The 26,139-nt window shown below is 38.8% G+C and overlaps 1 protein-coding gene across 7 annotated transcripts in view; it reads right to left on the reverse strand.

Moving 5' to 3' along the window:
* Positions 1-792: 792 nt before the first annotated feature.
* ANXA11 (annexin A11) overlaps positions 793-26,139 on the reverse strand; it is a 72,521-nt gene continuing 47,174 nt past the window's right edge. For 6 of the 7 annotated variants that reach the window (XM_067299858.1, XM_067299857.1, XM_067299860.1 and 3 more), the window contains 14 exons: positions 15,816-15,876; positions 14,529-14,641; positions 12,631-13,032; positions 12,040-12,127; positions 11,576-11,670; positions 10,405-10,518; positions 9,170-9,260; positions 8,969-9,048; positions 8,792-8,848; positions 7,786-7,879; positions 6,936-7,031; positions 4,470-4,528; positions 3,675-3,797; positions 793-1,544 (listed from right to left, as the gene is read on the reverse strand). In XM_067299858.1, coding sequence (XP_067155959.1) covers positions 1,485-1,544; positions 3,675-3,797; positions 4,470-4,528; positions 6,936-7,031; positions 7,786-7,879; positions 8,792-8,848; positions 8,969-9,048; positions 9,170-9,260; positions 10,405-10,518; positions 11,576-11,670; positions 12,040-12,127; positions 12,631-13,032; positions 14,529-14,641; positions 15,816-15,867 — 1,524 coding nt within the window. In that variant the 5' untranslated portion in view covers positions 15,868-15,876 and the 3' untranslated portion in view covers positions 793-1,484. Of the gene's footprint in view, positions 1,545-3,674; positions 3,798-4,469; positions 4,529-6,935; positions 7,032-7,785; positions 7,880-8,791; positions 8,849-8,968; positions 9,049-9,169; positions 9,261-10,404; positions 10,519-11,575; positions 11,671-12,039; positions 12,128-12,630; positions 13,033-14,528; positions 14,642-15,815; positions 15,877-22,134; positions 22,203-26,139 lie in introns of those variants that run through there. The other variant, XM_067299855.1, reaches the window with a different exon arrangement.

Raw genomic sequence — 26,139 nt, forward strand, 5'->3', positions numbered from 1 at the left:
AACAAACAAACAAATTAAAAAGAACAAACCCTGAGGAATTAAAGTAATATTCTACCCTTCAAGTATGCAGAATCTTCATTAAAAACTGGAACATACAAAAAGGGGATATTGGTATGGGGGCTCGAAAATTTCAGAAAGAAAAAGTGTATATTTGCTTTTTAAAGAAAAAGGTTTCAAGTCCCTTCCCATCTATTTGCCCATCTCAGATAAGCTCTCCTTCCCACTAAACAATGCAACTCTTTTAGTCATGTATTGTTTTAAACTTGCATTTTGAAGGTCTGAATTCTCCCATGACAAACAGCAACGCAATATATTCTGGAAAAAGGACCTGCCTGACCTTTAGAGAGTAGGTGGGGAGAAATGAAATAAGGGAAGGAGTTTGTGCATTCTTGATTAACAAGCAGTCTCTTCTCACTGACCTAGTTCCACGTCTCTCCCTCCTTGTACTTTTGGACACATTTCTACTTTGAGAATGACAAGCTGAACAGATGTCATTCATGCTAGCAGAGAATGAAAATTTAAGAGTTCCAAGAGCCAGAGAAGAGACATTACAACACACAAATCAAAAATACTGAGAAATAACTACAGATTATATAAATCGCGTACAAAAAATGGCCCACCAACAGCATGCAAATCCTGAACTTTGGCCAACACAATTCAATTTCTGAAAACTTCTCTGAATTCAAGCAGAGAACTTCTATGGAAAAACTAAATAAGACTAAGTAAGAAGACTGAGTCATCACTCACGTGTAGGCCAACACAAACAACAAAAACGGAGAGTCTGCAAAAGGGTTAGAAGATAGACAACTTTAATTTTGTAATCTTTTAGATACATATATTTAAGGCACAATCCAAAACCTTAAAACATTAACTAGAGAATCTTTACTATTGTCAGCGACAACTGCCTTATGACAGCCACCCTAGTTAGAATGAAATGTAGAATACATCTTCCTTAAAAATAGACAAACTTGACAAAATTTCTTGAAAACAGTCTTAACTAGACCCAAAACAAACTTGAGGCTGTTCTCTCCACCTATCAGGGAGTAGGTTACCATGAAACCACCACTGTGTACAATATATATATAACTGGCATTAAAATGGCACATAATGTTTATACAAAATAAAACCTTAAATCATACAACTATGATTTTTGCTCCAGAAAATGTATTATTTCAGCACAATATCATAAGCAGAAAGAATGACCTGTCATTCATTGATTAGCGAAAGTGCCTAACCCCCCCCCCCCCCCCCGAACAGATGGTACATAAGCTTAGGTTTTTTTCTTTGGCATTTATTACATAATATTTTTGAGTGGAAGGGAAGAGAAGTGGAAAACAAACTTTAGAAGTGTAATAGCTTTAGGAAAAATAGTTCTTTATATGTTTACTTTTTTGGGGGAAAAGGATACTTTAAAGCAAAAACATGAAAATAGCAGCTTTAAAAACAAACAAACAAAAAAACCCAAAAAACCCTCAATGCTCCATTTAGTCATTTCCACCACACAACTTGAGTAGGATTTTCCGGTAGTCTCCTGAAGTATCACCCTGGAAACAAATCCAGAAGAAAAAAAGTTGAGGACTTTTTAAATTTTCTTGAAGGATTAAAGGGAGAAAGATGAAATGTAAGCACCTTAAACATTGTGAAAAATAACATCCTAAAAATAACCAAAAGACAGAAAGCTAAGGGAAAAGAGAGCAGGCATTAACCTCCATTATTAAAAATTCCTGCTAATTAGAAATTACCCTAATACATATACACAGTAAGTCCAGAACTGGAACAGAAAATGCCTTAGAGAATATATTTCTTTAGCAAATGGAATATGGCATACAGGTTCAACTACTTTTCCAGGAATAGTTCAATAAAAATCCCTCACTGAGCTGTCTTCCTGCAACAGGTATAGAAATGTGATGGAAACAGGAATACAGAGTCCCAAAGCTCTCCTCCTCGTATTCAACATGGATATTTTTCCAGGAGCAGAGAGAGAAAATTTACTCTTTATTATGTCCAAAGATTAAAAAGAATGCTCTGGCATCGAGAGTTCTCTTTCCCCTTTCTCCCCCACTTCAATTACAGAACATCTTCATGCTGTGGGCAGTGAAAGCCAATATGGATGTACACACAAACACGCATTGAAAAAAAATAAATATTTCAGGAACAGCAGCAACTAATCACAAAAGGCCCTGTTAGCTGAGTTTTGCCTGGTGCTCTTATGACTAATGAATGTTCCATGGTAAATAACTATTTTTGGTTGATGAGACTTGCCAAGCCTTTTCACAGAACAGTTTCAACTGGCATGTTTATTCCACCCTTCACTTTCAGGTATGACTGAGAACTGTTTCGTTCAGATCAAAATTATTACAATAGGTACAGAGAGATGCTGCAAAGATCAGGATAAATTCTGTGTGTTAGGTGTAAAGCACAGACAACCTGCAAAACATAAAATGTTTCCCTTTATACATCTCCTGAAAGGAGAGAACTGTTGTACTTTTACAAAAAAAGAGACAAGAATTGAAGAACTTTCTTTCCAAGGATATTTCAGCTCTGCTTCTGTGGAAGAACGATGTGGGGTTTAGATGCACATAACCACACACATGCATGTTCCACATTTACCAAAACCATGTTTTGAATAACTTCAGCCCAGTAAATGGGAACTACCTGTTCCTACCTCTGAACTGTAAAATTATTTTATATTGGTTATCACTAATAATGACAATTAAAAAAAATGCAAACATTAAACTTTTCCATTGATGTCTCACTTCTGCTTTTTCATTACACGTTGGTGGTTACAAGGCACCTAACTGCTGCGCAAGAAGCACATCTTTACCCCAGAGACACAGGCTTGTAGAAAGCTTCTGCTAGTACATCCTCTGTGTCCCATAGGCAGAGCGACCATGTAGTTACCAGTAGAAGACCCACATCAAGACTTTTTGGCACACAGGATATCCTTCACTATCTTTCCAGGGTTTCTGCCAGTCACCACTGAGTTGCATCCCTTTGATCAGTGCCAAGAGCAGAAGGATTAAGTAGGGGTTGGACAGATTTGGCACCTTCATTACAAAGTGAATGAAAGCAACACCACAGCACCACTCACTCTCCTCCAGCTCTAACGCCTTGCTGGTCAGGCATCCTCTTGACTGTTGCTACAGCTCTTAATAGCTGTAAAGAGTGAAGCAACTTTACATCTTGTCTACAGGAAGGGGGATGCTAAATAATCTAAGATTTAGTCTCTTTCCAAAATTTCCTCCTTCCAAGGAAGAGGACACAGCTTTTTAAAAGCATATAAGAAGCATTAAACTCTTTCAACATACACGAGTTAGAGCAGCACCATTTATTCAAAATGAACTAAGGAGTTGGAGGACTAAGTGATTTCTACAAGGTCATATATGGAGACTGGGACAGAGACCAGACTAAGTTCAGGTCTCTGAAATCTCTCTGGACCAATTACCGTTCTCTTCCTGTCTGTTGGCTTCTTTCCCATCTCCAGCTCATCCAACCCCACACAAAAGCCAGTGCTGTCTGTTCCACAGCTCTTCCACCTCTACTCTCCTGACAAAGGAGCAAACCAAACACAGTCAGCTACGCTGAGTGCAATAATAGGTACTCAATGTAAGGATCCATGTTCTACTAGCAGAAGAGAAGCGATGGGAGGGAAAACAAGAACTCTGAAGTCTTACAGTGATATCTGCGTAGAGGGATTTCCCGTACATCCGCTTGTATTCTGTGCGTATGTCCAGCAGGTCAACTTCACTGCGTGACACCATGATTCGAATCAGAGTTCTGTCTTTTGTTCCTGCTCCCTGAAACAAACAAAATACAACAATATAATGCATTAATAATGCATGGAAATTCTGTATGATACAGCACTACTGTAAAACATACACCAATCTCCCCCCGCCAAAACAATGCCCCCACCACCCCCCCAAAAAAGCAAAAAGCACCGAAAAGACACACCCACAGAAGACCAATTTTTTACTAGCATAACCCCATTCAATTCAATGAGCTTGAACAGAATTTGGCCTCTCAAGCTTTAATGAATTAAATATTTACTGTCAGGACACTAACAGTTATTTCTCTGCACAAGCACAGTTTAAAAAGGGGTAAGACAACAGGCAAGGAGCAAGGAAAGTCTGGTGAGTTTAATGGCCTATTTACTTATTTTGGCTAGACGCCTCTACTTAAAAGATACCAATTTTAATGAGACTTTAAGCACTTTATGAAGTGAAGACTTTCTTTTTCTAACATATGGTTGTATGTATCACTTCAATATAAGCTAGATCTTTCCAGCCTGTCATAATAATGACTGCATCTTATTAGCCTTCTGCTCACTGGAAAATTTAAATATCTTCAGCTCATTAGTGATGATATTTTTTTTATTATTTCCAAGGTAGCTGTACAATTCATTCCAATGAGCTGTACATGCCTATTAAAAAAAACACACTAAGTTAATGCATGTTGTCACAAGCACCTACCTTCATAGCGTTCTGCAATCTTTCTGCAAAAAAAGCTGGTGTGTTCTTGAGACACTTAACTGCAAAAAGAAACAGCATTACAGAAATTAGACACTCCTACTCAATTAAAACTCATGGTCATTTTTTGAGCTTACCCTAGATAGACAAGTGCTTTAATTTTACATAAACAAACATTTGATATTACGCAGCTTCCACTCCTTCGATTAGCCACTGAAATGAGTTTTAATCCAAAGGGTAGTTGTAAAACAGTTAAAGAACCTACCACACTTGGTAGCTCATAGCAAACTTTTTAAATGCCAGAAACTCTCTAGCGTGAAGCAGCCATGATGACTCTTTTAAGTCTCATGATCAGATTATTTCTGAAATGGAGTGAGGGATTGAGGGAGAGGGGCAGAAGGCCTGAGGGAGAACACAGGCACTACTAGCTTTTTCTTAAATTAAGCAATTCTAGGCCACATATCTGCAAGGCATGACTTGAATTCAAGTTGTGTCCAACACAAGTAGAGCAGCTACCTATGATAGAAACCTCACCTTTATTTTATTAGCCAAAGTTCATCAGGACTTCTGAAAAATTCTTGACATGCTTATTTTTAATGACTGAATTCTAAATTTAGTTAGCACTGTTTATCAGACATCTGGAAGAGCAAAATCTAAATAAAATTACTGCTATATTAATCAGAATAATAAGAGAATCCTTCATTAATCATCAGAATTAAAATCTATATGTTGATCCTATGTTGGGTACAAGTAAACAGTCATGCAAACTAAGTCAAATTACACAGAAAACAAACCACACTTGTCTCTCATATTTTAAGGCACAAAAAGGTGTGAAAAGCAATCACATAAGATCAAGATAGAACAAAAGGAGAAAACCTAAATACGTATTTCACAGCAATGCACATTCTATATAGAAAAAGTATTTTTCTCACTAGGAAAATGTAGATGGGAAATAGCAGTTCAACACATACACAGTTGTCAATGATATGTATAAACCAATTCAAAACAAGCAACAACACACATGAAATGCCCATTTCTTGATCACTGTATTCATTTAAAGTAACACACTTGCACTTTAATATGTTTGGAAATGTTATTGTAAATTACCATTTGTACAGTCCAGAAGGCTTTAAAGAAAGCAAAATCAAATATTTTTAATTAGAAAAACCTTTTTCATAAAAATAAGGTGCACAGAACAAATCATACTGAAGTCATCAACTGATATATGTAATTAAAATTAAGAAGTTATTTGGTGAAAATTAATACCAATTCTTCCTAAAAAGGGCTATTGTTTTGTTTGCATGTTACAGTCCCAGTTCTGCACCTGTACCCACTTGGAATGTCACGTGTTGCAAAGCTCTGCTGAAGTCAAAGGCCACCGTGTAGGGGAAAGGGTTTGCCACATAGGATAGTTGTTAGCCTCAAGACTCTTGACAGTTTCTTTACCGAAGGGATCTTTTTCTAAAAACATGGGACACTTTCTGTTCTACAACTTTGGTTTTCTAACACCGATATTTGATTGATGTGACAAATTCTGAATCCCAGAAAAGGTAAGACAATATATCACACCAATGGAGCTGGACCAATTTGGAGCATTAAAAGACCTCTTTAGTGGCAGCCTGGCCAAGCAGGAAAAAGTAAGAAAAACAATTACACAGTTTACATAGACAAAAGATAGGAGTGAAAACTGAGGTTTTTAAAATTGATGCCCATTTTGCAAGATTTTGCTAAAAACTTCCATGAAAAAGAACCCGTGGCTTCGTCACAGACAGACCCAGAGAGAGAAAGACAAGCAAGCAGACATACAGACAGACTGACCAACTGATCTAGAGAGAGAGAGATCCACAATTTTATGTATAATAAACTATTTCAAATAAAACTGCTGCACAAGGACTCAGGGCCTCGTCTAAATCCCACAGAAACCAGTGACTACCTTTCAAGGGACAACAGTAGACCTGAGGCAAGTCTTTGCTCTTCAGAATTACTGGAGGCATTTATGAAGAAAGATCTAACAAAGCTGTAAGCCAGGGGAAATAACAGCCTCTCTGAAGCCGAATTTAAATTTTCTGTCTGCTAAAAATAAGAGGTTAATGCCTATATTTTGCTCGATTTCCAAAGCTGTCACATACATCCCATCCTCATCGACTCGGTGATCGGTACAAGTTCTCACTTTTGAAAACAATGCCAAGTACAGTTATTAATTCTCTCTCCCCGGTTTAACATTCAAAATTGAACATGTGAAATTTAAATTCAACCACTGCCTGAAGCAAAAGACTCATCTGTCATTCTGAGGTGATTTAAGTGCTTTGTTTTATTAACCATAGGCAAGTTCACATGAAAGCTCAATAGGAAAAGCACAAAACTGGAATTATCACCACGAACAACAGCCTCAGCTGGTGTCATGGATACAATCATCACAGCCAATCCTAGTACTGACACCAGGAACAGAATTGCTAAGATGGCACGTACCTACTGCCAGCATGCCCTTTTCCAGGTCTCCAGACATTTCACGACATATGCTTTTCTCAATGTCCCGGTTACACATCCTCTGGTATTCACTGAAAACTGTTAAGGGAAGAAAAAGTTTTCATGAGTTGGTCTCATAAAAGCAATGGCACGGGTGCATGCCAGATGCTTTATTTCATTCACACTTCTCAACTTTCTCTGATGCCATAGTATGCTCACACAAGTTTTAAAATCTCCAAGATTAATACTACTGTATCAACCACATTATTTCATTTAAATGTTATCATGCTCTTTCTACCTTGTCTAGTTCCTTGCTTATTTTTAAAGAGCTAGTCCAAGGCACTGCAGTAAGGGAAATAGTGAAATTCTCCTAGGAAAGTTTTGGTTGTCAATAAAATTGAGATAACAACATTCAGATTTTCCCCTACCTCCACCTTTCCCCTCCACATGTTCGTGGAGGTGGAGTTACTAAAGCATTTCCACCACTATGGACTGATGTAACATGCTATCACTAGCAATAAAAAGAGGGGATAAGTGGGGCATCATTGCAGGCGTGCTTGTATACATACAAGCATGCAAAATTACACCAATTCTAATTTCGCAATTCTTTTATCAGAGAAACATTTGAACAAATATGACCTCTACCAGCTCTGATCTTTAAGAAAAACGATCATAATGTACAGCTCCTGTGTAGCCCTTTCCATCAGCAGAGTTCACCCTGCTTTACATTGAGGTATTGTTACACCCATTTTACAGATGGCAGAACTCAGGCACAGAACTGTGTTACGCGTTTTTAATCATTACAAACAACTGAATAAAGCTGATGTTTACAGAGAGGTCTGGACACCATTACCTGCTCTGAGGTGGGCCCTGCTTCTTGCACACAGAATGGCATTGAATTTGGACTCATCGGTCCCTAGACGGTTCTCTCCAGCTGCATATAACTCCTAAACACAGAGAAGAATTCACACTTCGTTACTTATGCAGTCAGGCTGGAAAGCTGAGTTACAGATTCATTTTCTTACAGCCCCTCCTCCTTTTATACTTATCACTTGGCCTAAATACTGCTGGAAAACAGGAAGCAAGCAGTAAGTAGCAACTAGTTCTAACCTTCATACAACACACTAGGAGTCTTATTTGCAGTCATCTTAGCTTATTGATCAATTAAGTGCCAAACACAAGAGCTCCAGACTACTCCAGGGGGAAAAAAGTTTAGTTAAGAAGCCAAAAACTATTTTTTCTAACAGAGTTTGTGTCTAGTCTCTTTTCCACACTTCTATATATGTTCTGAGATGCTCATATCTTTCCTCTCATCTTTGGGCTAAGGCATACTACGCAGAAAGCTAATTGCATTACTATTCATATGACAGTCATGTCCTGAAATGATCCAGTGCTTTCTCCTTGCTGCACAGTGAATCAGACCCCACTGAAAAAGTAATGTACAAGTTACTAGATCCAAGTGCCCTACTTGCTGCCCAAATCTAGAGTTCCTTAGATTTCAGGCAAAGGGTGTGGAATAGATTAAGTTTTCCTCCGCACGCACATCAATCCAAATCTCACTTTAGAGTTGTGACTTAGTTGTTGTGCCCTAGTAAGTAGCACAGAGTCACCCAACAGAATCTGGAAAAGCAAGCGAGCTGATGGAATGAGAGTAAAAACTTATTCCCAAAATTTTCATCTCTGCGATGGAGCTGCATGGCTCTGTTAGGGCTTATGTCCCTTCCATCTACTGAAATATAAGCCCTACACCAGGAAAAGTCACACTCTGTCCAAAAGGAAGACTAAGTAGGAATTACACACTCAAATTTCAATGTATTGAATTGATTATACTTGAAAATTATGATGAACTTCCTACTGACCTGCACATCTCTTTGGACGAGAGACATGTCAACAGTTGTACTTTCATCTCTGTTTCCCTGAAAGAGTTTAGAGATACAAAGGTTGTGCTAGTGGGCTTCACAAAAAACGAGAACAAAAAACTCCATAAAACAAAAAAAATAAGAAACCCAAACTCAAAAAACCCTGCATGCAAGTACCTGAGAAAGTGAAATTAAAAGCCTCTGAAAGTGTCCAGATGTGTCACTTTTGATTGCTTCCTCCAGAGTCTTCTTAAATTCTGGAAGAGAGCCACAATCATGAACCATCATACTCTCCTGCTCATTTCCTAAATTCTTATCATTAGTCAGTGATTAAGAAAAAGAGGAAGAAAAGTCTGATGGGACAGTGACAAATCTAACCTGCTTTATAGACCCTGCTGAGTTCCTGAATATGCTCGTTACTGCGAGAAGCTAGGATTTCAATGAGACAATTCTCATCTGTGCCAACACCCTAAAACAAAGCATATGGAAAAACATACACTCCTCAGACACTCATCTTATTTTTACAACCTAGTATGACAGAAATGTAATAAAGCTGTAGAACCAAACACAATTTGAATAGCAACTTGTTGTAAGAGGAGTCAAAAAGAGTAGTTTAAATGTTACTTATAACAGAAGCTTCCAAGCATAGATGTGTATTAAAGATATTATTTTAATGAACTGTTTTTTCTAATCAATATAAAATTTCATTTTAAAATGTCATCCCCCATACCAGATTTTAGGATTTACAAGAAGCAATTGTTTCTACCTATTGAAGGATTTTTTGATTTTAATAGGCATCTTTCACTATCTATTAAGTAACAACAGTTGCAATCACAATGCAGCTAATAATACTTCATCCTCCTAGCTTTTTTAAAAGAGCAGCCAAAGAACATTTAAATATGTGTAGTGACTCAGTAATGGAAACGTTTAGATTAATTTAAGCATCTTCTCCAAAAAAAAAGTTTGATCTGTTTTTATTAAGAAAAAAATAAATTTTCATAAATTCATCTTATTGCTGTAAAGAGGAACAGTACCCAATACTTCCACAATACCTTAGAAAATGCTCAGCAAGAAAATACACTTTACAGGCCAGGAAAACTGAGAAAGAAGGTACATCCCACCCAAAGTATTTATGAACCTAGTTTTCAGAGGTACTTTTGAGCAGGGAGTGCAAAGGCACTGGAAACTAAGTGGAGCTCTTTGATAATCAGAGCCATCACAGCTCAAAGCAAAAACCCAGAAACGAAGGTGCCCACAGACTATCCAGCTTGGAAGAGAGCTGCCTCAGTGGCTTGCTCAAGACTATGCAATGAATGAATTGCACAGACTGTGTTAGAACTTAGATTCTGACTTTTTTTTTTTGTATTTATAAATATATTTTTGTTACAACACAAACCATAAACTAGTCCTTACCTTTAGATAAATAACCTATCAGAATAATATTTCTCAGTTTTACTATTATATATCTCCAAGAAATGGGGTACAGATCAGTCATATAGTGGGTTGAACATCTGCAAGGAGTGGAGGGAATTTAAGTTCAAAATTCTACATGACTACCAAAAATTGTTTCAAATATTGCCACCATCTTATAAATTTAAGTCTCATACACGAACCTTTATAGCTTCCTTGATTTCATAAGCATCAAACATGACAGGTGTCTTCATCATTGCTAAGATTGTCCTCTCAAAGTTACCTGATAGCTCAGACTTGAGATCCTTGATCAAATCCTAATGAGAAGTAAAAACAAGGGGAAAAAAAAAAGTGCATAAAGACTACAATTGACAAATATGATGACCAAAACTGTGGAGTTTAAGTAGAAGTCTTTATGTGTAAGCATCAATAATACTTCCACAAAGTAAAGCTATTTCATTTAACGATGCCAAATGATGAGCAAGTAAAGAGTTAACAGGACTGAAGAAATTTGCCAACTGATACAACGTGCAAGGCCGTGGGATAGAAACTGCATGGACTTCAGGGAGGGAGGAAGCGATACGAAGGTATTGCAGTCTTGCCTCGCTAGCACAGACTTTTCAAGCAGAAAAAGAAGAAACAGTCCCATGATTGTGCGACTCACAGAGGTCAGCAAAAGCAGCGTTTGCCCCGAGCCCCAGCTGTATAAAAAGAAACTTGGAAGCTAAGACAGTTTGAGCAGGGGACGGAACATGACCTGACCATCCTCTCCAGCTGGACCATGAGTATTCCCCCCCCCTGCCTTTTCCTGGGATGCTGGGTTAAGGTAACTCCTCGAGGTTGAGAGTCCTCTCACTAAGAGAGTGAACAAGCTAGCTTTCAAGTCAGGATAAGCAGTGTTTCCAATTAACAGCGCAGTAGCCAACAGTTTTGGGTTATCCTTTCTAAATTAGTAATCGCATTATTTTAATGGGTGTTACTAATCTGAGAGCTTGCATGAGGAAATAAACATATTTTTTATTACGTTACTGTCTCAGTTGTTACTATCAAACCTTCATAGCGTGACAGTAAAAGGAGCAAAAATTACCAAACATATTTAGATAATTAAGTTTGAATTAAATAGATTGCACAGACCAAAGGGTCAAAGCAACTTTAGCAGAGAAACAGCTTTATATATTTCATCTGAAAAACTGCATGGATGTCAAGAGTAGGTAAAATCATAACCCTAAACAGGCTATAACTTGTGAACCAACTTCCCCGCAGGTAACTTTTTTTTTTTTTTTTTTTTTTTAAATCAGACACCAACTCTTCCAACTTCTCTTAAAGGAGTGTAGGCCCTATTTCTTCTTCCCTCTGTGCTTGTAATACGCTTACCTTTCCATAAGCTGTTTTGAAGGACAAGATGATCTTCTGTCGTTGTTTGTTTGAACGACTTCCAAGACAATCTATAATCGCCTGCTCATCAGTTCCTGTATAGGTACACAGTCACAGAATGAGCATGTGCATGTCACGTGACGACTCAGCTTTCTATTACAATTTGATCCTACCTCTGCTAAACCCAGCTGAAGCAAACGTGTGCCTTTAATGCACCTACTGCATCTCCTTCTTGTGTATGACCACAGAACTGCAGATCTACTCTCAACCACAAACACAATGAGAATAGAAACAAAAACATATCAAACTTATAATGCTGTTTATGCCTAAATTCAATTCCAATAATTCTTTGGATAACCACGAGTGAACTATTCCAGTACATACGTAACAATGAAGAAAAACAGTGCTGAATTCAAGTTGCAATTCTACTTTTAACTTGAAATGTAAATCCACAGACTGCTCACCAAACCCCTTCATTGCCTTCCTCAAGACTTCCGCATCCTTCAGAGGGTCAAATCCCGGAGCATCAGTGATTGTGCCTCGGTTTCCATACTAAAGCATACAAAGTAGAGTAGCATATTAATATTAACCAGAAAAAGATTGTATTTTACTACTTAGGAAAGATAACCACTATTACCAATTTTCTTTTTTGTTAGAGAGGTAACAAAGAAAACTCAACAGAACTTTAAGAGTTTGTTCATTTCTATACTCAAATTATGAGAAAGTACAAAGTCAAACAACTTCACTGATATTAAGTCTGCTGTCTTATTATTTAAGGTCTAATGAAACTGTATGTACAAATGGAAATACTTAATTTTAGGGAAGGCAAATGAAATTCAAATTCACTTCAAAATCTTCTTCTTGGGTTAATGCAGCAAAACAGCATTTATTTTAATCCATGTGAGCCTATATTGCTGGAAAAGATCCATCTCTCTCCAGTCAAACTTCTTCTCATGCCCGTGTTTTCAATTTCAGGCTTGGGTTACTCTTATACACACAAAGACAATGTACAAAAACACACACAGTCACATTTTAAAAACACTGAATGCTCTTACTGCTCCAGGAGTGACTGTAGGTACTGCAGAGCCTGAGTAAGAGGGAACAGATGGATTCACGGCTGGGCCTGCTGGATAACTTGGCATTGGCTGCTGTCCAGGCGATGGCATGGGCTGCTGCCCTGGGTAAGTCGCTGGCAGTTGCCCTGGATAGCTCACAGGCTGCTGACCCGGAGGGGGCATGGGCTGGCCTGGCACAGGACCAGCCGGGTATCCTGGGTAAGCCGGCATTCCTGACGGTGGATTTCCTCCAGGTGGAGGGTACACTCCATAAGAGGGCTGCTGTCCTGATGGAGGTTGCCCAAAGCCACCTGGAGGGATTGGGGGATAACCCCCAGGTGTTGAAGGATATACGCCTTGTGGTACGTTTGTCCCTCCAAAGGTCCCGGCCATATTGGAAGCCTGCAATGACAGGCAATAAAGCAAGAGACAGCAAGGCATAAAAAGGGTTGAGTTTCAATAACATGCTTAACACAGCGCACACATAAAAAAAACCTCACCACACGCACCACAGATAGGTTGCTCTGCATCTGCAAAATCACTTTGCAATAAAGAGATTTTACCAGCAAGAAAGATCAAGAAGACTATATTCAGTTGACTCTTGCTTTACTGTAATCATAGGCTGTCATACATCAAGAAGCAGAATCCAGAGTCGCATACATAGCCACTGCATCCAGCACTACATTCCACTCACCCAGAAAACCACCAATAGCCACACACCTCTTGTTCTAAAAAAGATCACATCAATTAATCCTAGCAACACAAAACTATGCTTGTTCCTTCTCTGTCCATGGCTGCCTTATGCTAATCAGAGCATCATTCGAGTACAGGGATTTATTCTGAGCAACTCCTGGCTGTTTTATATGGGAGATGCATGCATTAATGGTTTACAAACAGCAGGACCCCTTGGACTATATTTGGAAAGGCATCTGCAGAAACCGCAAAGCAGATATTCCATTCCACACGCAATATCATCTTCCCACATTTTTACACTCTGACCCTCTTCTACAGAAGATCCAGAAGAATCAACACTTGATGACTGCAGTATTCTCACAAAATAATTGCTGTGGATATTTTTATGTGCACCCTAGGTAATTCATTGCTCATTTCAGTTGCTGGCTGCCAAATCACTGCACTTAATAAATCCTCAGAAAGGCATCTGTGATGCAAGTGTCTTTTTATAGACTGTATATTCCTTATATAATATAATAGATTTTTAAAGACTGAATTGTTAGAAATGTCACTCGCTTCTACTCCAAGCAAAAAAAAAAAAAAAAAAAAAAAAAAGCCAAACAATCAAACAAAATCACACTGGCAATGTCTTCAATCAGCATAAAAGGTTTTAACCTCCATCTGCTAAACATTAGTGGTTATAAAGGACAGCCTAGTCCTGTATTCTTTCTAGGTATGAGTCACTGTTACATCGACCTCAACAGCCTGGTTCCTTATTCAGACTGACCAAAAGCCAGGTAAGAAGCAAAACCTGGACTACGTTTGCTAACGTGAATATTTTAACAATGGATACTCAGTGTTAGTGGTTCATTCCCCTATTCCTCTGCACAGCAAAAACAAAGTTATGTTACTTTTATATCCATGGCTTTTGAAGCTAAGCTCTTAAAAAAAAAAAAAAAAAAAAAAAAATCAAATCAACATTTAACTAGTGGTTTGCTTTCCTAAAATAAGGAATAGCTGTGGTACCTATTTCCTTCAATAGATGACATTGAATTCTCAGCACTGGACATAAGGGCCTGGCTTTATACAGTCATTTCTTTTTTTCAAGTCTGCACGTTCCTATGCAGAATACAAACTACATCTGTAATAAACTACTATATTGCAGTGACAGAAACACATCCTTGCAGTTGAGTCAGAGTAAAATATATTAAATGAAATTGACTCACCATCCCGGCCATGTAGCTTGGATTGAATTGATTAGCATAGCCAGCCACATTTTCTAGACCAATCGGAGGTGGATTTGAAGGTGGATAAGCAGCACCACCCCAAGGATTGCTACCTGAAATCAAAAACAGTTGTACTGAAACAAGAAATTACATATTTTTAAATCTATTTCTTACTACTTACATTTATAATGCAAAGTCTGTTAAACATTGGCAGTTTGGAAGGAGAAAAATTAAAGAGGTGCATAGCTGCAGTCCAATTGTGATATAAAGAGAGGCCTCATTGGATATTCCTAATCATGGTAGCGATCATGGAATCTACAAATTTTTTTTTTTTTTTAAATAACTAAACGTATTTGAAGGAAATTCACACTCACAAGTTAATACTGTAAACACCATATTTTGTTTAGAGAAAAGTTTGTCTTAAACCACATAAAATTATCTGAGTGTTCCAACAGAAAGGATACTATTAGCTCGTTTCAGGCTGGTAGTTTAGTACAGAGCACAACACAGTACACTTACACATGCCCAAGTAACAAAATAACTTGGCTGGGCACAGCTGTACAGCCTTGTCAGCATAGCAGTCTACTTGAGCTAGAATACCCTGCTGAGAAATAGGATTTATTATCCCAGGCTGCTCTGGCTACATTGTTCCCATTTCTGAGTTAGCTTCCGTAACTCCACACTTTGCCAAATACATGCAACTCCAGTCCTTTTGTTCTGTGCTTTCATTATCAACAACTAAAAAGTTCACTCATATACCAAACGGTAGTTACATATTTCACTAATGTTATATTATCATAACCAACATCCTCTTTAACAGCCATGTCCTTTCCATATACAGCTGTCTGCTTAAGAACAGTGAATTAGGGATAATGTCATAAATAAAAGCCCTGATTTTTTGTGGGATATAGGTCTTAAATTGTGCAACTGATTTCTCCCCTTCAATATACTCATCTTCCTCACCAGCTGCTTTCATGACTCAGCACTACTGACAGGACACTTCCTTGACATTTATTGATCTTGGCCAAAATGATGACCATCTCCCAGTTTTAAGTGCTTAACTTGAGATGGATGGACCTTACACGGACACAGGGTGGAGCACCCATCTTACATAAATAAGGCTACCAAGAATCCCTGGCCAAGATAAAATGGGACTTAAAAGAGAGTACAGAAAGTTTCAATGAGTCAAGAAAACCCTCCAGAGTCCTGTTCTTACATTCATTCCACCTTTCCATTCCCCAAAAAACACCACTGTAATTTAACATTTACTTCATCCAAACAGCTTACCTGGGGCTGGTGGCGGATATCCACCCGCTGGAGGATAACCAGGGTAACTCATTGCAAAGATCTGAAAAAGACGTGTGATACAATTATTTTCTGTAATGCTTCACTAACTGTATCATATAAAATTAACAGGGAATATTTTTGCAGTAGCCTGTCAGCAAACTTTAGACATCTCTGCCCAACATAAACTGTGCGAGTGGTGGAGGCTTTTCCCTGGAAACCTCTTCCCATTTCCTTTTGCTGGATCGATAAACATGCCCAAATTATCTAAATAGCTGTAGAGTGATTCATCAGACTATCCCTTTCTTATTCATTTCGGTTACTAGTTACCAATCACTTTGTCTATCACATTGTTAAGGATGCATCACTTGAACACGCTTTATTGCTCTAGTAAGGTATTAACCAGTTTGCAACCTATACAGAACAGCCAGTCTTATTAATCAAGAGCAGAAAGTTAGCTGAAAAACAAGCCATGTCTTCAAATGAGTAATTTTATGAGAAGTGCTAGATGGCATTTAAATGCAAATGTCTGCACAACTGCAAGGTCAGACCAAGAAGCTGAAAGGATATATTTTATGCTTACAGCACTGCTATAAAATGCAAAGGGTCTACAGAAAGGTAAGAGCACTAGAACAAATTGGATCTCTCAAAGTTGATAGTGCATCTGTCAGCACGGAAGTGCAGAGTCATTTGTTTGTCAAAATAAGAGTGGAGTGTCAAATGGGAAGGACAGCTATATACCATTCTAAAATGATCTTCCAGACTGCAGAAAGGTTTATTTTAAACAGAATAAATATCAGAAAGAATGGTGAAAGTAACCCAAGGAGCTTGTTCCAAATTATGAAAGCATCCAATGAATCTTTACTTCAACTTTTTCAAGGTTATTTTTAGTGACAACCCCCAGTCTATTTTTAACACTACTGTGCAAACAGTATCCTTTTCTCTTCTGTCCCCTGAAGCACTGAATGCGTTGGACCACTCAGACCACTAACTGGGAGATGGTTTGTCTCTCACCACAGCTGCTTACACTGTCATCTATTAGGAAAGTTGAGAGACTCAGCAAAGCTTTATTGGGAGTAAGAAACAGAAAACCACTTTAGATACTTGGTTACAAGTTACATTCACAGTGATCTATACTCCAAACTATGTACCTTAATTTAATTCCAACAGCTGCCCACACTCCCATCTTCATCTGCCTCCCTTAAACCATCACTAACTGCAAGGAAAAATACCCCAAAACCAAAACCTTTTGCTTTTGAATTCTACTTCCTTCCACTATCGAGAAGCAAGAAGCCTCTCAACAAACTAACTGCAAAGGTATTGCTTTGTTTCTCAGGGTATTCACTGCCTTTTGCATGTGGCTTATTTTGCTGTGTTTTGGAATTTAGTGTGTTTGGGGGAGGGGTTGGCTGTTTTTGTATAATCATTTTAACTTCCTTTTCTGGCTCGCAAGGCTCTTTTGCATAACAGTGGAATGGGAAAACATTTTTTAAAAAAGGAAAATATGATTATGAAATACTCAACCCATTAAAAAAAAAGAAGTGAACTAAGAGAAGTGACAAATGAACAGAGAGTAAAAGTTATAACCATGTTTTACCTCTACTCCAGTGGAAAAACATCTTGCTAAATATGTGCACACACTTCTCAGCACTAGGAAAAAACTTCTTTACCATGAATCTAGAAGGGAACTCTTTAATGGACTAAAAAATGATTTTTACACATGCAAACTTAAGTACTGTCCTTTCATGCATGCCATTTCCCAAGCCTCCATCTCCCATACAACCAGAAGCGCGGGGTGGGGATCACCAGGGGGGCAACCATTACCCCACCTCCAGTGGGCTCTAGTGCTTCCCTTCGTTCGATGGGTGTGGTTGGTTAACAGTTCACCAGGCTCCCAAGAGCAGACCAAGCAGGATGCAAGGCTAGGGAACTTGCCGACATTTTTGTAGAATCAGGCTTTAAATCCATGAACTGTCAATCACAAACAGCCACATTTAAACCTCAAAAAAGCTCCAGGAAAGTCAAAGCCATCCACAAATGTCATAGCCTAGCTCCTCATATCTAATTGAGAGAACAGACTCCTGTATAGGTTAGCCAACATTACACTGTTCATAACTGGATATCTAAAGCAAAAAGGCTCACAGAAAATTCTTTATATTGTATCAGATACTCATAGAGTATTCTACATAAAATGGTAAACATTTTGCTCATTCTCTTCAGCCTTGGTTTCCAATGAGATCTTTTACTGTAGTGCTACCTAGGTGTCCTGGAACAATTTAAATATCAAAGCTGTTGCTGGGATTTATTTTACCACCAACACACAGAGCAAATGATGTTCTTACAGGGCCATGTTAAGACCTACCTACATTAACAAGATTAATCTTGTAGACATCCTAAAGACACCAAATTATCCCTAGGCTATTTTAATAACTCCTTGAACTAGTCACAGGCCAGATAAATAATAAGAACTGCCATCTCTAAAATTCTGCATCTCACACTGACCTTGACAGTACCCCTGTGGAAACATTAGATCCTACCACCAAGTCAACCTTGCAAAATAAAACTGAACAAGATCTGAATTTTGCGGCTAAGCGTTATTTCTACTTTGTATAAGTTTTTTTATTACAACAGAAACATGAAAATCAATATATGGAAATCAATCACACCAAATTAATTTTAAACTGATCACTGCCATGTTTGTAAGCTGCTGCAAAACATCATATTACATCCTTACTCATTTCATAACAATTTTCTCTGCATTCTTTCTCTACTTGCAAGGGCTTATAGGTTAGGGAACAGTTGTGTCAACATGCGCACATAAAACCTGGCTCTAAGTGTGATAACACTCATAAGGCTGAGGCACCACACTAGTTGCTACTCAGCTACAGAGCCCTAGCCCGGCCTGCAGGAGGCAGCCACCGCAGTGCAGGCAAGCTCCCTTCCCTTCTGCCACTCTTGCAAGGCTTGAAACAAAACAACACAGATCACTTCACAGGTGTTTGGATCTGGCAAGGAAAAATAAGGGCTTTACATTGTGGAATTTAAAGAATTTGCAGATATGCACATAATTCTACCATCAGGCTCCACGGGACAAATAGCACAAACTTAAGAGCACTCATCCACTACAGATTTAGGAGAATGAGATTTTTCCCTGCCGAGTCACTGGTCTGAGTCCAGTCCAGGGTCTAGTAGTAACTAATGTTTTGACAGTAGAAGTTAAACATCCTTTGCAAGTCAGCTATGGGTTACTTTTGCAGGGTAGCCATCACATTTGCTGGTATGTCTACTGCTACCGAACACCTGACCACAGCTGCAGAGAAAGGTAAATGCAGCTGGCAGAAATCTGAACCAAGGAAGACCAAACACTGTCATTACCTTCAGGACACCAGTAATGGCCTTCAAAGCACACAGCTCTGTCCCAATCCCTGGTAGGACATAGCAAGAGATGAAAGGGACAGGGGAAAACAACACACATGGTCCTCATCCACCGAATGCAACATGGAAATTACACAAGATTTAAATTCAAATCCCACACCGAGAACAAATCTAGTTCTGACCAGCTGGCAGGATTTGAGGGAAACTTCATGAGTCAAAGTTGTCAAGTTTCCTGCCCTTTATCCAGTATAAAATCCCACCTAATCTAAATTTTGATTAAGAAATGACACAACAATGTAATATATTTAATAGCAAAGGACACAGAGAAAGCATTTTTTTTCCAAATTTTCTACTGTTTTCCACCTTATAGCAGACCTTAAAAAACTCAATCCCCCCCACCCCAAACCAAAAAACAGTTTGCTTTGTTTCCCTTAATAATACTCCTGAATGGCTAATATATCCTAAGGAAAAAAAAATACAGATGTCAAAGCATTCCTAACAATATGAAATAATACCTCAGTACAGAAAGCAAAAGAGAATTATCACTTTTGTGCCAATGTTACTGTAATTATCCTTTTTGCAATGTTTAAGCAGGTTCTAGAGTGGACTCTTAAAAATTCAAAACAATAGCACTATCTGTAAAAGAACCACTCTTCTACTTAAAAGAGCGAAGAGTTTATTGTGAAAAGTAGTACCCTTTATTAGGCCAAGAAGCTTTGGTTATATAAGCCCTTCTCTAAGTGTCTAAACTCTATTTCATTTTAGTGCACAAAACCTACAGCATTAGGTCTGCAATACAAGACGTAATTATTGTGCAACGCACACAAGGGAGCTCAAACCCTACACAGAGACGTCATCAGGCAGGCGCAACTGATTTTTCTGGGAGTGCCTGATGCACATCCTATGTTAAGATTTGGTTCTTACTTATGTCCATTTGTAATGCTAGAAGCTAAATCTTGGGAAAAAAAATCCACATCCTTTCTGTTCAGCAAAATAATGGATTTCATTTGTAAATATTCACTGATGCAAAATACAAACATAAAGTGCACAAAGATATGGTAGCAGCTACCTGAGATCTTTTTCAATGCTCTAAAGAGGCAATGTTCCAGCCTAGAGATCTTTGAAAAGCCACTGCATTTCACAGCAACTTTACAGAACATGACAAAGCTGAACACTTTAATAAGGTAGACTCAAATTCAGGCCATATAACTCATCCAAATACCACTTGCAAAATATTCTTATCCCAAGGCAATAATAATTGCTGAAGGCAATGCCAGTTGTTACTGATATATGTTACACACAAGCACACACATATATATTCATATATGAACTGTTAAGACCCCAACTCATGAGGCCTAGAAGCAAAATGTTATTTAACATTTCTGATTAAAGCTGAAGGCAAAACCCAAGTTCTCCTCCTGTACTGGACAAAGCGCAGACAGCGTCTTTCTCTCCCCTTGGCAATTCTGCATGCTCCTAAGGGCCGATCCCGGGCATGCCCGACTGCGGCAGGGATTGTGCCAGGCCCCAGCCTGCTGCCCGGCTGGAGGATCGGATCAGCCAGCTGGCACAGGCAGCCCCGCACCGCCCCTCCGGGAAGGGGCAACAAATGGGGGGGCACTGACCACAGCCTGCCCAGCCCCTTCCCGCCGGCTGGCACACGCAGAGAACGCCCGCCTGCCACTGCTAAAGCCACCACAGCAAGGTCTGCTTAAGAGTACGATGCAGCTAAGAGTACATGGAAGGGGCAAGAGGCCACCTACAAATCCAGAAAGGAAGAGAAAACAGCGGGGCGGTTTAGATCCTCGCTGCATATTAACTTGCTTTGCATAATAAAGCCTGACATATTCCAGGGCTTTAACAGACTCAGATACTCTGTTGTCTTCTTCTCCCAGCACTTCACTCCTGAAAGTGAGGCGAACCAGACAGATAACCATAAGAAAATTTCTCTGGCTACTGTTATCTTTTGAAATACGTGAACAGGAGAAAACACAACAGATTCTGGTTCTGATACTTTGACGTCTTCTTTAGCAAAAGCTATCTACTTTTACCATCTAGTACCATGCAGTTTTGCTACTTACAAAGTGACATAACCCTTGCATATATAATGTGAAAAAAAATTTAGAGTGTAAACACAGTCGTGGTACTTCTGGCAAAGTTAAAAAAAGAACAATTATTGCTCAGACAGTCAAAACCAAACAAATAAAAACATGATTCAGTCAGATTCCTAGCATGCATGATGCTCCTGCTTAAATTAGTCCCAAAGTGTACATTTCTGATAGTCCAATTATTACAGCATCAGAATGATTTTTTTTTTTTTTTACTTCATGTGTAAACATAACAATGAACAGGACACTCTGAAAAATGACAAGATGCTTTTTCAATAAGCCAAAACTAGATTACATGCATTTATTACCAACATGTCCTCCTATTCAAGCTTTCACCTGAATCATTTAAAAATTAAGGCGAACAAGTTTGGGATATTTGGGGGGGAGGGGGGAGAGCAGGGAAGAGTGGGATGGGAGCTTTTTCTTAGGGGGTTTGTTTGTTTGCTTTTAATCCCATGTGGAACACTCATTTCTGATTCCAAAGAAATTAAAGGAACCTTTAGCAATTAAAACTGAGATTGCTAATGAAGTTAGCCATTATCCCTCAATTTGGAAAAAAAAAAAAATTACTATACGTAGAAATGTTCTACTCTCTTCTTTTGAATACTATAGTTATCCAAGTGTTTTCAAGTGGAATTTTTCCCACATCAGTTTGACTCCAAGGAAACTAGATCCACAAAAACACGAATTTCTCACCTTCAAAAACCTGTGATCACCACCTTTTCTGTACTTCAGCAAGTCTCTGTAGGCCATTTCCCTACCTTACCAAACACTTACCTCTAAGTTAACTTTCCCAACCATTCCCACAACCTTGTCTCCATTCCACCTTCTGTACCCACCTGCCCGACTTTTCTTCCTCTGCCATCCATGACATCTTACTAAAACTGAGTGATGAGTGACAGTCGCCTGCTGACGATAAAGTGATGAAGCAGGCTAGGGGAAATAGGATTCAGAAGTCCACCCTGTTACACAAACACTGGGTGTGGGAGGATACACAAACAGCAAGGTCTTTGTTTGCTCAGCCATTAAAGTAGCAATGCCTAAGAGGGAAAAAAAAGGCAGAAAGAGGGAGTGCCTTGAAAAAAACTACAGAAAACATGCTCAAGCTTCTCTCCCCTTTCTCAGTGTTAACCCTTGAGGTACACCTTAAAACTAAATAAACATCTGAGGTTTTACTACCACAGCGGACATCACTGTCTGACTTCATGCTGCACGATGAAACCCCTAAGGCACTTGAGCGCTTTCCTGCTTGTTTTGCAAAGGTAGGAGGTTTGTTTAGAAGAGATGAAATCTGTAATGTACTTTCAACAGGAATCTTGAAAATAAGATCCTGTAAGGCACAGCAGAAAAGGACTGCAGTTGAATGTATTTATACCAAAAATACAAATTATATAATGGTGGCAGAAGTAAAGAATAAAATTGTAAGGCCACCAGAAAACTTCTGTTTCAAGGTGCCATTAGAAATAAGCTCAGCAAGTACATTCATGTCAATTCTTGAAATTTATTTAATGGCTGCTTTTCAGTGTTTAGTCTCCAGAAATGCCAAGTTCCAATAATCTGAGGGCAAAAAGGATGAAAAGATAATGACCAATATTTATTCAAAATCATTTGTTTAATTATTCCACAGAGCACTGAGTAAAATTAAAACCCTGGCCTTTACTCTTATTCCAGGTTAATTACCAGGATCTAGCACTGAAGGCTGCCTAAAGCTACAAATTACAGAGCTCCTCTGTACAGAAAGCAGAACCTGCCCTGACACTGGTCGCCGATTACGAAATCGGCACAACCGAACGTATCACCTCACAGTGTACTGTGCGGATTCACCGCAGATAAGCTGGGGCATCCACCACACTGGACTTTCGTAAGATAAGGACAAGCCACACTCAGCACTACTAGCTAACTGCTATTTAACCCCAGCCTGAGCAGAATCTATTTTTGTCTTGCTTATGCACTGACTGCAGCATGGAATTTGTATACCAGGTGTAATATTCTTCATCTTGTCAGGCAAGAAGTCCTGTGGTACAGTTTTCCCTAAAGTTTTCTGTGTATATGATTCCCTGGCTAGCTTCCTCTGTAGGAAAAAAACTGTAGGAAAAAATAATCTAACAGAACGTGCTTCCATTCCAACGAGGCTTAACGTACTTCAGTTCACGTCAGTCAAACTCAGAAAACATCTCCCGCACAGAACATAGCTTTCAGAGTTTCTCTTTAGGAACCTTTTTTGGTCTTCATCCAAAATGCATATTTAAAAAGTACTAACACACCATTCATTCCCTACAAAAAGATGTTAAAAAGCTATGATCTGATGGCAAAGCAGAAAAAAACTCAAAAATGGAGGGAAGAAGGGTGTTTAAGCTAGGATTTGAACTGCCTATTGGTATTGTGGATAAGAAGCATTGCCATTGCTGATGGTATTACTAATTTGATAAGATTATTATATTACTACTTTCTTGGAAGACAATCTAGCACTTTTTTTTTACCTGCTTGGGCAGGCAGAGTGGGGGGGGGGAACAGAAAGGAGAAAGGTAGCACCGGCAAACCTTGGTCAAAAAAAGGCAGAGCAGAAAAGCAACACTATGTCCAAAAAAGAGCAGCTGAGTGGGTAGATTTTCAACAGATAGATCCATAAGCCACAACTGAGCTGTACAAATATTAATTAAGAAAATGTGTGACTGATAATGTTTAGTGACAGAAGCACAAACCATGACACTACAGCCTTACTAGCCTGTTTCAAGTATTTTATACTGTTAAGCATTACTTGAAGAGTCATTTGAACCACCTTGGATACACTTCTCTATACAACAGAGAAATGCACAAAAATACATGTCCAAAACAAGAGTCTCCAAGGTAGTGGAACAATTGCTTTGAGGGTATCTGCAGCCAGCAAAACAAACAAAAAAAATCTGTATTTCATAGAATCATAGAATAATTTAGGTTGGAAGTGACTTCTGGAGGTCATCTAGTCCTCAAGGAATTTCACAGATGACTCACTCTTCTGACTTACAACCTGTGCCTTTTATTGCTGCCTTTTATTGGCTGGGGGGGGGGGGAGGGGAATTGGTTTGGAGGAGACCTCAGGAGCCTACCAGCGTTAACAAAGGCTACTTTTGGTGTAACATCATGACAAAATTCTTTAAAGACCAGCAGAAATCCCACGATAGCTGGCATCTGTTATGCCATCCTCAGGATCCACATTCTTCACAGAGGGCCAGAACTCAAATGGGAAGCAAACCAAACTCATATTCTAGCTGCCTGTAGAACCAAGACTGCCAGAAATGGCAATGTAATGCCATTCACCAACACTGAATCACAGAAAAAGCAGACAGTAAAACAGAATGAAACATACTTATGTGCTTATTTTTACAGGCTTTTGTCTTTGCAGTCCAAATAACAGACAATGTGAGAGAGAGAAAAAGGTGGTATGTGCCTATCAATCAGCAGTAGCTTTTCATTACTGTGTAGATCCTGTTTATGTGGCTGAACATTTATTTTCCTGGCATACTGTTCCACACTCCCCTGGGAAGACCGCAAACCTCTTGAGTTTACTTATCAGTCTCCAGATATATACGCTCAAGACAATAAACCTTAAAGAACTTAAATGAGCTGCACAGGCTCTTGATGTTCATATGCAATGATAACACAGGAGTGAATTAGCTCGTTTTGGCCTCCTCCTCGGCCTCCACCAAGTGTTACCTTTTGTAGCATCCTCTTTCAAAGTTATTTGGAATATTTACAATACAGTCAGTCAAAATATATATGACAACATGGACATCAGACGCTTTCCTTACACCACAACAAGCAAGAAACATCAAAATAGGTTTATGAGATGTTTAATAATAGAATGAGGTAGTCATGATGTCATATAAAATAATTTGTAGCATAAACAATCATGCTACAAATATTATTTTCTCAGCTGACTAATGCCTCAAGGGTTTATACGATTCTATTTTAAGTTCTGCCGTATTAAGAACAAATTTTTACATCTTCAGTTTTTAAGTCAAAATAGGTAAATACTAATGGTATTTCACAAAGTAGCTTGTTTGCGGGAAATATTAGAGAATTAAAGCAAAAGTTTAATGTTCAATACTCTAAAGCAGTTATCAGGAAAAAAAAAACAAAAACTAAGCGTTCATTTCATGCCACCACTTTGTGTTTTTGCTGCTGTGCCGAGACTGAAGTTCACGGCAGGGAGTGGCCCCGCTACAGAAGCGTGGGGCTCTGGTATTCCTCAGTCCTGGGAGACAACAGAAACAAAAGGAAGATGGAAGTTTTCCACTATGTCCCCTGCCAATACTTCTTGCATTTACACTGTTCAGGCTGCAAGAGAAGCAAAATAATAATACCTAGCTCTTAAAGAGAGCTCTGTGAAGAAAGGCACGCTTAGGAGAGCTGCAAGAGACCACTGTTAAAAGCTGTACGCGTAAAGCCTCCACCACATAAGAACGCCTGTGCTCTGTACCAGGTTGATAGTCTTGGAAGTGCCCAGCTGAAAATTGGGTAAATGTGAGTTGGCAAATAAGTTGATCTTTTCTTAAAGGTGACTGGTTTTATGCTTTCTAGACATTGAACTTCCTACACACTTAACTGCCCAGGAATCTTAAGAAGGTTATTATTCATTGGTGAGAGTAAAGGAACGTGCTTTGTTCACTTCTTACTGTAAAGAGCTGATTTTCAGTAGATCACCGAATTGTTTACAGGAATTGACTTGTTCAGGAAAGATCCAATTCAGTGTATTAAACCAGAGAGCTGGGCATTTCACAATAACCGTAAACAAGCAGTTAAAAGAAAGCAGTTAGGAGTTAACAGAAACCAAGACAGTGGCCTCCAAATCATACTCATCTGTG

This window comes from Apteryx mantelli, chromosome 7, assembly GCF_036417845.1.
Source record: "Apteryx mantelli isolate bAptMan1 chromosome 7, bAptMan1.hap1, whole genome shotgun sequence".
NCBI classification, from domain to species: Eukaryota; Metazoa; Chordata; class Aves; order Apterygiformes; family Apterygidae; genus Apteryx; species Apteryx mantelli.